General features: G+C 32.7%; 1 protein-coding gene and 1 long non-coding RNA gene across 3 annotated transcripts; one reads left to right on the forward strand and one right to left on the reverse strand.

Moving 5' to 3' along the window:
• Window positions 1-9,024: 9,024 nt before the first annotated feature.
• On the forward strand, window positions 9,025-11,130 carry LOC112456948. The gene is made up of 5 exons (XR_003041038.1): window positions 9,025-9,284; window positions 9,437-9,896; window positions 9,980-10,084; window positions 10,396-10,531; window positions 10,912-11,130. It is a non-coding gene; the product is annotated as an uncharacterized LOC112456948 (long non-coding RNA).
• A 736-nt stretch (window positions 11,131-11,866) lies between these two features.
• On the reverse strand, window positions 11,867-13,634 carry LOC112456952 (protein ALP1-like). Of its 2 annotated transcripts, none has more exons than XM_025019780.1 (5): window positions 13,400-13,634; window positions 13,100-13,300; window positions 12,762-13,016; window positions 12,438-12,653; window positions 11,867-12,342 (listed from the first exon to the last, which is right to left on the reverse strand). In XM_025019780.1, exons 3-5 carry the CDS (start codon window positions 12,859-12,861, stop codon window positions 11,927-11,929), a joined length of 732 nt encoding a protein of 243 aa, XP_024875548.1. In that variant the 5' UTR covers window positions 12,862-13,016; window positions 13,100-13,300; window positions 13,400-13,634; the 3' UTR covers window positions 11,867-11,926. The 2 variants fall into 2 exon arrangements, with proteins under 2 accessions (XP_024875548.1, XP_024875556.1); XM_025019788.1 differs by having other exon boundaries at window positions 13,094-13,300.
• Window positions 13,635-14,353: the final 719 nt, after the last annotated feature.

A 14,353-nucleotide genomic window follows, 5' to 3' on the forward strand; every position in this document is an offset into this window, starting at 1 on the left:
TTAGGTTAGAGGCCTAGATTATCTAGGCCTCTAGGTAAGACAACGCTTCCGTAGCGCTATAGTAGCGCTATAGTAGCGCTACAAGAGAGCGTTTCGGCAAGACTTCGCTACAATTGTAACCTCGATATATTATTAGCAGACAAATTTGATATTTCTTATTATTGATTATTTTAATAGTTTGGGAATCATTTGGGCAAGTTTAGGAATATAGTTTCATAGTTTAGGAAATAATAGTTTATTTATAATTAATAAAAATTAATTGAGCGTATAGTTAGCAGACATAATTTTAAAACCAATTTTTTTTTTTTTAAATCGATGTGAAATCATTTGGGAAACACGTCTGTAATGTTTTAAACGTTTGGGAAATAATGATTTCATCTGAAAATCAAGTTACATGTGCGATAGCTGGACAGTTTCACCATGGTTTGTGAGTCATTCAATCATAGCTGAGAACGTGGAAAGTGCTGCTAAAGCATAAAAGAAACGTTTACTTTCCCAAAATGGATTCATTATTAAAGCGCTAATTGTTGCATCTTTCTCGCGGATTTTAATATATTTATAGATTGGAACCCGGAGTAATTCTCAATCCTGCGATAATTTTCATAATAGGGAAGCGGCGGCCAATCCATATGGAATGCTGTCCTTTGTTAAAATAATGTTGACTAAATAAAGAAACATACAAGGAGTATAAGATGAAAATTCCATTTTATTTTCTAACAATGGCACATTTCTAAATGTGTTTTAAAGCGCTTTGCGATTACAATTCCCACTGGAAATAAAGTAAACTCTGTTCTATGAAATATATGGATTTAAAAAAAAGCGAACTATCTTATTTGTAATAAATGCATCATAAATGCATAAGTACCGGATTAATGGATTCTATGGCAATGTATAACAAGTTCCTTTGCATGTTAATCGAATTGTCGAAATAATTGTAAAATATATATTTATTTTGATTAAGCTTGATCGTATGTATATACATATACATATACCATACATACATACATATATATATATATATATATATATATATATATATATATATATGCATATACATATTTCGTTATACTGCTTTTTGTACTTAAACGTTTATGTAAAAAATCTTTAAAAAATATTTTTATCTAGTAGTAAGTAAGTCACAAATTATATACACATCACAATTTAACATAAATATAACTAAGAATAATATCTTAATTAAAGATGTGAATAATAAAATGAAAGAACTGAGCAAATTGTTATTTTATAATAAAATAAACATTTACGGACTATATATAATATAGACATAATTGCACTCTTCTAAGATAATCAGTTAGATTCAACTGCACATCAGATTCATAGCGCGATATAAATGGCCCCAATCGGTGTAATTACTGTTGTCTCGTCACACCCTTCGACATTTAATTGCATATCATCACATTTCAGCCATCGTCCTGAAGGTTTTCGACAGTAGCCAATAAAGTGACCAGAAATGTGTTCGATGACACCTATCAAGCTGAAAACAATACAGTTTTTTATGTTTAATAAGTAAATAAAACGATACATAATAAGCGATATCTATATGTATATTACTAAACATACCGGTACTGTTTTATAAAATTCAGTGTAATTGGAACATCTGCTAACTGGTATTTGAGACCATGTATTTTCTTACGATGTGTCCTCGTATCCAAATCAATAAAGATGTGGAAATTTGAACGAGTCGTTTCAGTAACTGTTCCTGGGCATTTTTTTTGTCGGCACTTACCCTGGTAATCATTTTTATTGAATAAGACAGCATCTTGCAATGCTTGAATACCTTTGGTATTTATCATTTTGATATTTACTCCAAAGTATGCAACATCCATTGGTAATGACGATACACATTCCGGATTATTACATTCAGACGATCTAATTGCACTTGGCTCAGTCGGTTCGGAACAACAAAAGAGATTCTTCCATATCTGAGTAATCGAGTCTTCTGCAATCAAACTTGTGCGGTTTGATAGATGGAGCTTCAGGATCTTTTACAATCGGATAAAATTCATTTAAAAGGACAATGCGTTCACGAAGTATTTCCATAGTTGGGCCCATCTTCATAAATTTGCATACAAATTTTAATGCGCGATTATTCGATGACTGTATAGAAAAATGATATCGAGAATCATAAAGTGCACCAAATTGCAATATATGGATGATGGCATCAAACCCACAAGTTTTTTGAAGATCCACAGCAATATTACCAACTTTTATGATTCCTAATTTTAGCCCATTCTTCAAAAGAAAACCTCTTTTTCCTCCATTATCAAATCTCTCGTTGAGAAATCGTATTTGTGGATATGATTGAAAATAGAAACCTACTTTCGCAGGTTTGTTCTTATTACATTTTGGATTCAAATTTTGTTGGTCACCTTTAGGAAATTCAGTCGATACTTCTTCATCTGATAATAATTTCGAATAATTATGGTCGATTAATGGCGTACTCGAGAAAATAACTTCTTTTGAATTTGGCGTTGACAATTCAGCGTGTGGATCCTTTTTTGTAAAAAGTTTGTCTTGCTCATAATTTTTAGAAAAGCCATGAGTATTATTATTTGGCTGAATAAAAAGATTTCGATCAATGTTTGCGATGTCGCTGCTTTGAAGGTCGAGTACTTCAGAGAGAATTTGAGAAGTATCTTGAATATTTTTTGATTCTTCTTGGTTTTCAGGACTTATTTCATTAACGTCTACAAAACAGCTCTCCTCATTGACAAGTCCTTTCCACGCTTCACCACTCTTCAAATCAGAGTCATTCATCATGCGAGCCCTCTCGCGCAATAGACTTATTGAATTAAAATTCATATTTATATATGGCTGCTGCAATGAGGATTTTGATCCTTCGTCTGCTGAACGTGGATCTGATGCCGGTTTTCGTACTGAAGGCGCTGACTTAATACCTGCTGAACATGGAGATAATACAGGTATTTGGGAATAGAATTCTGAATGTTGATCTGCTGAACATGGTGATTTTTTCAAAGTGAGTTTTAATTCTCCGTTAGCTGCACATGCAGTTGGAGTGGGATCTTGCAAGAAGATTCCTAATCCATTGTCGAGTAAACATGAATCTGATATGGGTTCTTGCGACAAGAATCTTAATTCTTCGTCAAATGAACATGAAACTGGAGCAGCTTTTCGCGGGAATTCCGATTCTTTAACAGATGAACTAGGAGCTCGAATAGGTTTTTGCGAGGCTGATTCTTTCTCTGGTGTATGTGGAGATGGTACCGGCTGCCTGTGATTGTGATTAAAATGCTTTAATTTTGCTGCTACCTCATTAGTGCCAGAATGCAAGTCATCAATGTGCTCTTTCAAAAATCGATTTGCTGAACACGGCAAAGGGATACCTTCAAAGATTCTTTGCCTTACTTCAGCAAAATATCCTTCCTGCGAAGCTGTCGACGCATGCGTTTGTTTGCCAGGGAAGGCTGCTGCAGTCCATATAGGAAACTCTTTGGCAATTCGTTCAAGTGACTGTATGAATTCCGAAAAATAAAAACCGTTTACAGCCTTGCACTCCATCTTTTGCTGATCAGGAGGTGTGGACATTGAAATAAGACTTCTAATCCATTGATGAGTGACGGTTAAATTCTTATCATCTTTTTCTTCAACTGAATTCAAAGTATTTTCAACTTCCTCATCAATTTCGACGTCCTCTCTCGACGTCTCCAGCTCCTCGATAATCTGTCCATGTTCAGCCATGTACTCTTCCAGAAGGCGTCTAGCTTCAAAAACCGACACTTGTTTTCCTGACACCATTATACTTTCATCTTGGTCGAGATGCAGTGCAACGATGCATGTCAGTCGAAATACATGTTCGAACTCTTGCACTGTTTGACAGTCAATCATTAAAGCAATTGTACGAAGATAAAAACCTTTGACAATAGGATGGCGTAGATCTTTAATACATTTCCACCTGGCGACAGCAGCCATTTGATGAGCCACATCCGCTCTTATTAGAGTGTTAAATGGCCGAGGTGTTTTATATCTGTCTTTCGTTGCCCATTTGAAAAGAACGTCAACATATTCCTTTAGTGTCATGCGGTTAAATGCTTCACACATAGCCAGTAACAAAGCACGCCCTAAATCAGACATAGCTTCGTCTGGTATTGTCGCCTTACATGCTCGTATCCATTCCTGAAGCCAAAATGTGATGAAAACTGCGTCATGTTTTTCCGACAACATTTGGTACACAGGAAGAGTTTTACCCTCAAAATTGATGGTAATCGTGTATAAAAATATGTGGCCAGTTTTTCGCCCTGGGATAATTTCAAATTTTTTTACCACCTTACCCGTGGCATCTAGACAAATTCGAGAAAATCCTTTTCTTACTCGGCAGTATTCTTTTTCTACGAAAATTTGTTCTGGGCTGCAGTAAAAAACGTAAAACTTCTTTGCTCCAATCTCGCGGATAGCATTGCTGTATCGGATGTCTTGTAACATATTGCGAATGCTAGTTATCATGTCCATTTTCACGCCTGATTTTATGCCAAGATCTTCCTTGTTGTGTTCCATCTTTGCTTGTCTGTAAATATGACATTTTTGTACCCACGGAGGTTCGTTCTCTCCAAATTTCATATTCTCCGCAAGTAATTCCTGCCGATATCCTGCGGCTCTTCTTCGTTTTAATTTTCGTCCAATTAATTTCCTTTCAGGACCATTTAATGGTCTCTTAACTTCTTCATGATAATCATTACGAGTATCACGCGTTGTGATTATCAAATGTAGTTCTCCGTTGACCGGTTTTTTGTAGGCAACGCCAACAATTTTATTATTACATTTTTTGCTTTTACATAATCCTTTGAACTTCAAATAGAAAGATCCAACGGCATAATTTTCATTTTCATCCTGTTCTATGCGTACGTATAACCATTTGCCCAGAAAAGCACATGGGAATTTGTACATATTCCAAAATGCTTTTGTGATTACATTTGGCCAAACCCATGATTTCAATCTTTTCTGTTGGTGATTAGAAGTCTGATCGGGCTTTATCTGTTCCCACTCAGTGGGTGAAAGAACTAGAGGGAACGAATCAACACCAATGTCAGAATCTCCATTCTCGTCATCATGATAAGATGATTTGTCCGATTCAGAATCCTCTGATAGTTCATCAATGATATCATCTTCGATGGTCGACTTCGATGGTAGTGGTCTTGGAGGTTGGATATTTATACCCAAATTCTGACGAGCTGCTTCGAGACTTCCATTTTTATTATCTCTTACGTATGTATAAACTGAATGCGGTTTCCATCTTCCATTGAGCTCTTTGCTCATGTCTTTCCAAACTTTTGCAGAACTCGAAGGAAAATTGTTGGTATTAAAATATTGCATATATTTCTGAATTAACAGAATTGCTTCTCGGTTAGGAACACTACAAGGCCGTCCCATCTAAAAAAAATGAAGAAAAAATATTATATACTCTCAATATTCATTACAGCAATCAGAAAAATAACTTATTGAATGCCCCGATAGGAAAACATTTATAAATTATATGACGAAATCTTAATGAAATTTGGAATGCTACAATTATGTCTCTATATTTAGCAACAATACATGGAGAAATTTAGACCTTTCATCAAATATTGATAAATATTTGCACAATTTATTTCTAAATAGTATTTCAGCAAACAAGCAGCATTATGGCAAATCTTAGTGGAATGATGGCAAAATTAAATTTGGAAAGAAATTACCTCTAATAATTTATAAATGTATTTAAGTTTTATTATTTTTAGAATATTTTGTGAAATAAAATAAATCAATATGTATGCTTTAAAATGTACAATTATTCTGAAATTATAATTTTGAAATGTTATGACATGAAATATTACACAATTATAATAAATATAACACAATAATTGTGCGTAAATTATACTCCAAATTGAATATATCAATTTTTGGGCAAATATCATTTAAAAATTTTATCCCGACAAAACCGCTACGTTATGGCGAAGCACATTATTAATGCAATTATTGTGAAATTTTTTCCTTTCGTGATGCAGTTAGTGTATAATATTTGAGCAAATATCTTTTAGAAATTTTATCCATTTTCCTATTGGGATGGATCCAGATTATTATCGTTTAATGTGGCAGATGTGTTATGATCATGGAAAATTGTCAAAGATTACTACACTATTTCACTATTTTTTTAAACGAAAACTTACTCTCACGGTGATACATTCAATACAATATACTTTCTTTTTTATTTGAACATCCAGAACACTTTCACTCAATAATGAGTTCTATAATAATACTAAACACAGGAGAAGAAAACGAACAGAAGAAATTACATAGTCTCAATAGTCTTTTGTTTTTATTGTTTGTCTGATCTGGGTTGTGTCGATAAATCCGTTAAAATTCCGGTCGGTATATAATTCTCCGAAAATTGTTATTTATTGAAAAAAATAAAAACAAAGTTTGGAAACGAAATTTGGGAATGCACGTAACTTTTGTACCTTTTACTAGACTTTAAATAACCTAACGTCATCAATTCCTTCTTTTACAACAAAATTCGAATTTTATGCATGTTTTACTATAACTAGACACTACAGACGCGCGCTACGCGCGCGCTATTTATCTTTAACATTTCACTATTAACCCTATTATACACAACTGTCAAAATATACAATGACAGCTGCAAATGAAGTAAGCGCAGCAAGAGAACCAATCGGCATCGCGGAAAAGCGGCAACAATAAACTTCACATCTCCTTTTTAGAAGAGGATTCAAAATTAGAATGGTAGATTTTATTTTATATTTGATGATATTTGATTTTGTTTCTTGGATATACGTCGCGTGACTAATGCCAAAAGAGCGGATGAGCCAAAATTGAATTTGTTATGAATAAGACATCTGCACGTTATTTAACTGTATAACAAAAACTGATAATCACAGCTCAAAAAAATAAAGTGGCATTAAAAAGCTGAAGAAATTTTCCATCAAAATAAGTATTCGATCGCTAAATCGAAAAATAATTAAATGTGCGTAAGTTTATAGGCTGTTTTGACATTAGTCACTATATATTTTCATTATTGTATAGATTTAAATATAATTAGGACTAAAATTTTTTATATACAAATAATAACTTACCAGCCTACCATGTTTAATGATAACTGACACTGATTATCCTCGACGTCTGTATGCCATATGAAAAAAAGCCAATATTTTCCAGTCGAATTTTTCTAGGTAATTCCACAATGCTTTTTTAGAACTCTTCGTTTCACAGTGTGACACCTATCTTAACAAGACAAAATTAATTTCTCTATTATTAAATTATTTATTATTAAATTATTAAATTATTAAATTAATTATTATCTAATTTTACTTTGCGCATTGTTTATGTAACCATAGCGAACAAATCTAGCCCTCTGTGACGGCAAAAGAGGAAATGTTGGCCGTGCCGCGAGTGCCACTATAGCCCCGACCGTTTGAAGCGCACCATTCTCCCCGAAAGATTCCTGCAGGCTAAGTGCGATTCTCTGCAGAGATCCATCATCCTAATAAAACAGTATGCATATCAATTGTTGAACTTGTTAATAAAACTATATATTTCCGTACCTCTGGCGGAAAAGTGTTTATTTATGAGATGTCTAAGAGAACTACTAAAGCACGAGCGTGTTGATTAGCGACTGGTGACTTCAATTGTTGCAAGATTCTGCGAGAAAGCAAAAAATAAGCTATCAAAACTCGCGCAAATCTTGTAATTTAATTAAATGTGAAAACACGTTAGCTACCTATCGAGAACTTCTTCGGAATATAAGACAACCAACGACCTGGAGCACTGCAGCACTTCGTAATGTGTAAGAACATCCCGAGCTGCTTCAAAGGGACAAATACTAACAAATTCGGACAGAGTTTGATGGATATTCTCCATAAATGGGCGGATTGCCTCTGTGTTATTTCCAGTCTCGACAGAACTTAAAATCATAGCTAGTAAGCCGATATCCAATTTCGCCCTAAAAAAATTGAGATTTGTTGTTGATTAGACTTCGGAGTTAAATAGTATAATACTTATTAAGTGTCATAAAAGTTTTATTACCTTAGATATTTTTCATTTTTACTCCAGGAGGATTTGCCATTGCTCCGTTAGCCACCTAAGATGTTGCCCGCTCAGCACGTGGCTCACGTTATTTTGCACGGACGTGGGGTTGGACTTTGCTGAGCATATATGCTGCTTTCAGCATTACATGTAGCATAATAACCTAAACAGAAAATGATACAAAAATTATACATTTCAAATTACAAATATGTTATGCGTAATGATACATTTCGCATTACATATTTCTTTTGTGGAGTTCTAAAATAATATAATTAACTTTACCTATACATACCAAGAAAATGCAACAATTAGCGCTAATAATGAATCCATTTTAGGAAAGTGAACGTTTCTTTTATGCTTTAGCAGCACTTTCCACATTCTCAGCTGTGATTGGATGACTCACAAACCATGGTAAAACTGTCCAGCTATCGCACATGTGACATGTAACTTGATTTTCAGATAAAATCATTATTTCCCAAATGTTTAAAACATTACAGACGTGTTTCCCAAATGATTTCACGTTGATTTGAAAAGAAAAAAATTGTTTTTAAAATTATGTCTGCTAACTATACATTCAATTAATTTTTATTAATTATAAATAAACTATTATTTCCTAAACTATGAAACTATATTCCTAAACTTGCCCAAACGATTCCCAAACTATTAAAATAATCAATAATAAGAAATATCAAATTTGTCTGCTAAGTATATCAAGGTGGTATTTGGTACCACAGGAGGTCGATTGTGCCTCCGGGTGTCGGCCTACTACCGACGTTTTGACGAGAGGTATCGAGGAATAATTACACACTCGATTACTGCTGATAATAGGTTTGTTCTTTTCGGCTGAACTCGTTGCACTAGTTCAAGAAGTGTGCACTGAAGCGTTCTTTTCGACACTAGAGACCAGTAGTGACGTCATGTAATGCTGTTCTTTTCAACAGTACAACCGAACGCAGTGTAACAGTTCACTGTACTTCTTGCCCCAGGTCTTGAGCGCAGGGTCAGCCAGTGCAGTGCAGAGTTTAGCAGTCAATTTGGAATAGTAAACAGAAATTCATAACCTAAAGATAAAATATTAAAGAAATATTTTCTCAACCGAGGACAAACGGAAAAAACCCCCTATTAAAGAAATAAACGAGAAAAAATGGAAGACCAAGAATTTGCTGTGATATCAAAAGATTCAAGTGGAAACATTTTAGTAGATGTAAACGGATTTGTCACATGTACTTTGGAAGGTACGAAAATTAATTATCTAAACATAAATATAAGTAAATATAAAAACTTTAATATATATATAAATATATAGTATTTCAATTAATTTAATATAATAAATACATTTAATGTAACAAATTATACATATAATGTTTGTTGATATTTATTTTTTAAGGAGGTCTGCAATTTCAAGTACCATATAAAGAAATAGATTTTACTTGTGATGGATTAGAATGTATTGTTGACAATAGAAAAGTATATGTAAAATTACATGAAACTACAGACAATACATCAATAAATAAAGAAAATATAATATCTCCTCCAGTAATACAAAATGAAAATAATACGATTATACAAGAAAAACGTAGGATAGATGATACTTTTGCTTGGACCGATGCGAGTACCAAATTGTTTTTAAGTATATACAAAGAAAAAATAGAACTTTTGATAAACCGAAAAATCAAAACAAGAAAAATATTATGGGACAAAATACGTGAAGTTATGCAATCAGAAGGATACAATGTTACAGTTATTCAAATCGAAAACAAATATAAATCTCTTGAAAGGTCATTTAAAAACATGATTACAAATAATAAACAGACGGGCAGATAGCGTACAACATGTCCATATCAAGCGTAAGTTTCAATTTTTATTGTAATTTGAAAACTTGTAATATATAAAGGATTAATATATAAATTAACATTATTTATTATTATAGGGAATTAACAGAACTTTTAGGTTCTAAGCATAATGTAGAACCTTTGGCTGTTTCTGGCAGAGAAGGTTTAATTTTACGAGAAGATGTGAGAGCAAGTACATCTCAGTAGGTTTATTTGATATTTTTCTTACTTAAGAAAAAAATATAAATAAATATTAATATACAGGGGATAGCCCACACATAATTCTTTACAGCTTGATATCTTGGAAACTATTTTATCGATTTTAAAGGTTTTGAATGTTTAGGTTTTGAATTAGATCTGAAGACCTTTCAGATCTACACAATTCAAGACCTAAACCTTTTAATGAAATAGTTTCCAAGATATCAGACTAAAGAGTTATGTGGACTACTCTGTATAATAATTAATATGTTATTAACATTTAATGAACATAAATCTATATGTTATATTATTGTAGATTTATTTCTGATCCAAATACAAATTCAGATGAAAATTCAAACATACTATCTCATAATATACAAGAGGAAAATGATAATGCAATCGAAATAGGAATGACGAGGGACACTACTACAGGAAGTAATTATACCAGCAAGGTATAATGAAATATATTCCATTAACGAGAAAGACTCTATTTTTATATTCGACAACGTTTGGTTAATGTCGTGACAATTCGACCATTGGTTTTGAACCCATCCATGGTCGAAAAAGTCTTGACGATTAATCTGACCAAAATCAATGGTCGAATTGTCACGACATTAGCCAAACGTTGTCGAATATAAAAATAGAGTCTTTCTTGTTTATTAATTATTGGCGAAACAATTACATATAATTTTCTATATTTCATTAATGTAAAAAAGATAATTATATAATTTATAATAATATAATAATATAATAATATAATAATATAATAATATAATATAATTATATAATTTCAAACATGTTACATGTGTACATATATATATATTTTTTATAGATTATTACAAAGCAAAGCGAAAAAAAATAGGGAGTACTGCACGAATAGTAGAAAAGTGTCAAGAAACTGTTGAAAAGTTTATAAATGATGCTGCGCAAGAAAAAGAAAATAAATTAGAAATACAAAGGCAAATACTTACAGAGTACAAAGAAATGAGAATTAGTTACGAGCAATTTCTGAAGAAAATACAAGAACAATTAGAAACTTCAAATAAATTAAGAGAAGAAAAAAATATGCTTTTAAAGGAACTTATAAACAGACAAAAATAGACAAAACAGAACTTATAAACAGACAAATAGAAATAGGATTTAAACCAAAGAAAATAAAGAAACCAAAGGAAGAAAGGAAGATATATAAATTACTGTTTGTTTTGTTTATTATGTTTAAGTAATATTTACGTTTTTTTAAATTTTATTTTCCTTATAATTTACAAATGTAAAAAATATGTTTTGGCGAGGGAAAGAAAGAGAAAAGGCTACGTTTAATTATAGAATGTAACCGGCGATTGTAAAACCAGAATTATTTTGGTTGATGCGTGAGCACGCGATAAATTTTATCAATACGAAAATAAGATAAATATCCTAGAACAGGTTTTCAATTGGGCGAGTAAGCGCGCAGTCTGCCACCGTGGAAACAATTATTTAATTTAACCGTTATTCGATTTTCTAGTTTTCACACATAACATAACACATTACAAGTTTAAGAACATTAATTAGAAAATGACAATGCGATAAAGTCGAGCGGTCTCACGGGACTAGATCATGACGAATTAAGCATTCGAAAACAAGTGTGGCTAGCTAGAATTAATTAACACAAAACTCTAAATTGGTTCGATCCACCATCGATTCGCGACTGAATCCGAGTCAGGACGGAGTTTATTATGTTTAAGTAAAATTTACGTTTTTTTTTAATTTTATTTTTCTTATAATTTACAAATGTAAAAAATATGTACAGATAAAAGTTGGTTACAAAATATTTGAAATATAATAATGCATTTTTTATTATGTTTACTTGTTTATTGAATATTTAATTGGCGGCATATTTCGTCGCGAATATGTATTCCAGTTTCATTTTCTCTTGGTATTTTATTAATGCGCTGTTCAATATGTTGACCTTGCACTTCAATATCTGGATATTCATCCTCCATAGGTGCTTCAAAATATTCTACTTCTCTTGCGTTCGCCATATTATGAAGTACACAACAGGCGTGTATAATGCGGACCATTCTTATTATATCGCGTAACTTAAAATGATATAATTGCCTAAACCGTTGTTTCAGACAACCAAAAGCGTTCTCTATAACTACGCGACAAGAACTCAATTTTTGGTTAAAATTTCTTTGTGCATGTGTTAAATGCCCATTATCTCTGTATGGGACAATTAATTGTTTTAGGCAGGGATACGCACTGTCCCCTAATAGGTAGTAATTATCTAAAAAAAGATTAATAACATTTCAATTAATAACTTAGCTGTCAATCGTTCTTATAATTTTAATCACGTTTTATTTAATGTACTTTGTAACTAACCTCCGCAAAGTTCACGAAGATCATTACGAATTGGTGAGTTTCTAAATACCCTTGCGTCATGAACGCTACCAGGATATCCGACGAATACATCAATAAATTTCATGTTGTGATTGACTACGCCTTGAAGATGCAACGAAAAATATTGTTTCCTATTAATATACGAGTTAGGATCTTCTATAGGTTTATCTACTCTAATATGAGAACCATCTATAGCACCTAAAAAAAATTAAAAAAACAGATATCAAACAGAATGAAACAAAATCAATAGAAATATCAATATAAATATGAACAGAAATGTAAATATCGATTGAAATAATAAAATACCGATTACACCAGGAAACTCTTTCTCATAGCGATAATAAAAAGCTGTTTCTTCTTTTTCATCTGCAGTTGGATATCGAATAATATTGGGTGCTAAAGACATAATGAAATCAGTTACTCTAGTAATAATTTTATGTAAAACGCTAATAGTTATCCCAAATCAATCAGCCACATCGCGATAACCGGCACTTTCATGGCCTACAAACCATAGATAACAAAAAATGTGTTTTTCTGCAGTTACTTTTAAACGTCCTCTTTCTGTAAAAGTAATATATGCGTTATGATCGTATTCTCTTTTTAAAAGATTATTAAATAAAAACAATTTTTTAATATACCCGTACCTTGTAAAGAAGTAAATATCTCAGATACATGGAATTGGTCTATTAAATGGTATGCTACTTCTCTTGATAAACGGAAGTGCATAATAAAATCGATGTTGTTATAATTTCGAATAACGTTTTCCACATAATTATGTATTCTTACGTGTTCTATTCGTTGAATCATTCCAAGAATTGGATGAAATATTTGCAATTCATTGTAATCTAAATATAAAATATAATTCAGGTTAGAGGTTAGATTACCTACATTTTTTTAAGATTTTTATTTTGTTCGTAATAAATTTGTTATAAATTTCGTATTACCTTCTTCAACATTATCTTCATTCAGAATTGGTGGTAATGATGGTAATAAATAAAAATCTTCTTCATCTGAAGATGCAAGTTCTAACTCTACAATTCTATCATCTACAACGTGCGCCATTGTATTGAATTCTGCACTATTGTGTTCCTTTCACTGTTAGGGCCTAAGCAGAATGGCTGTTTTATAACCTTAAGGCAGTGTTTTATGCCTTAAGTCTTTGTCTTATGTAACGCACAATATTGTGTTAATGTTTCTTGTCTTGTATACGTCGCGTATACTACACAAGACAGGAAACATTAACACAGTATTGTGCGTTACATAAGACAAAGACTTAAGGCATAAAACACTGTCTTAAGGTTATAAGACAGCCATTCTGCTTAGGCCCTAACAGTGTTCTTGCACTCATGAAAATTTGTGCTGTCCTTGCCTGTACTGCTGCAGTTCCAGTGCCTGAACTAGTGCAACGAGTTCAGTCGAAAAGAACAAACCTAATATAATACTTACCACGCAACAGCCACGAGAGTCAGTACAATTCTAAAGCCCCTTGCACAATGCCAGGCAACAGGCAATAGGAACAGGGAATAGAAATCAGAAATCATGTATAAATGCAGAATAAACAGTGACACAGGCAATAGACACAGAGTTTCCGTTACGTTGGAAATTCTGTGCCTATTGCCTATTGCCAACCAATCATAGCATTTGAATTTTTTAGGTTGTAATTAACGATTTTTTGGTTATTTCCTGTTCCTATTGCCTGTTGCCTGGCATTGTGCAAGGGGCTTAACGGTCGTCGAGACTCAGTTCTGCCAACCTCGTAACTCTCAACCCTCTTGCTAGCGCAGGAGAGGGGGCTGACCTCTATGAAGTTGGCCGGACAACTTCAACGTATCGAACTTTCATTAATTGGAATCGATTGGTGGTCGTTTGGTGGTCTTTGGTAGTCTAGTCCGATCGTT

This window comes from Temnothorax curvispinosus, unplaced genomic scaffold (genome assembly GCF_003070985.1).
Source record: "Temnothorax curvispinosus isolate PA1 unplaced genomic scaffold, ASM307098v1 QBEX01000710.1, whole genome shotgun sequence".
NCBI classification, from domain to species: Eukaryota; Metazoa; Arthropoda; class Insecta; order Hymenoptera; family Formicidae; genus Temnothorax; species Temnothorax curvispinosus.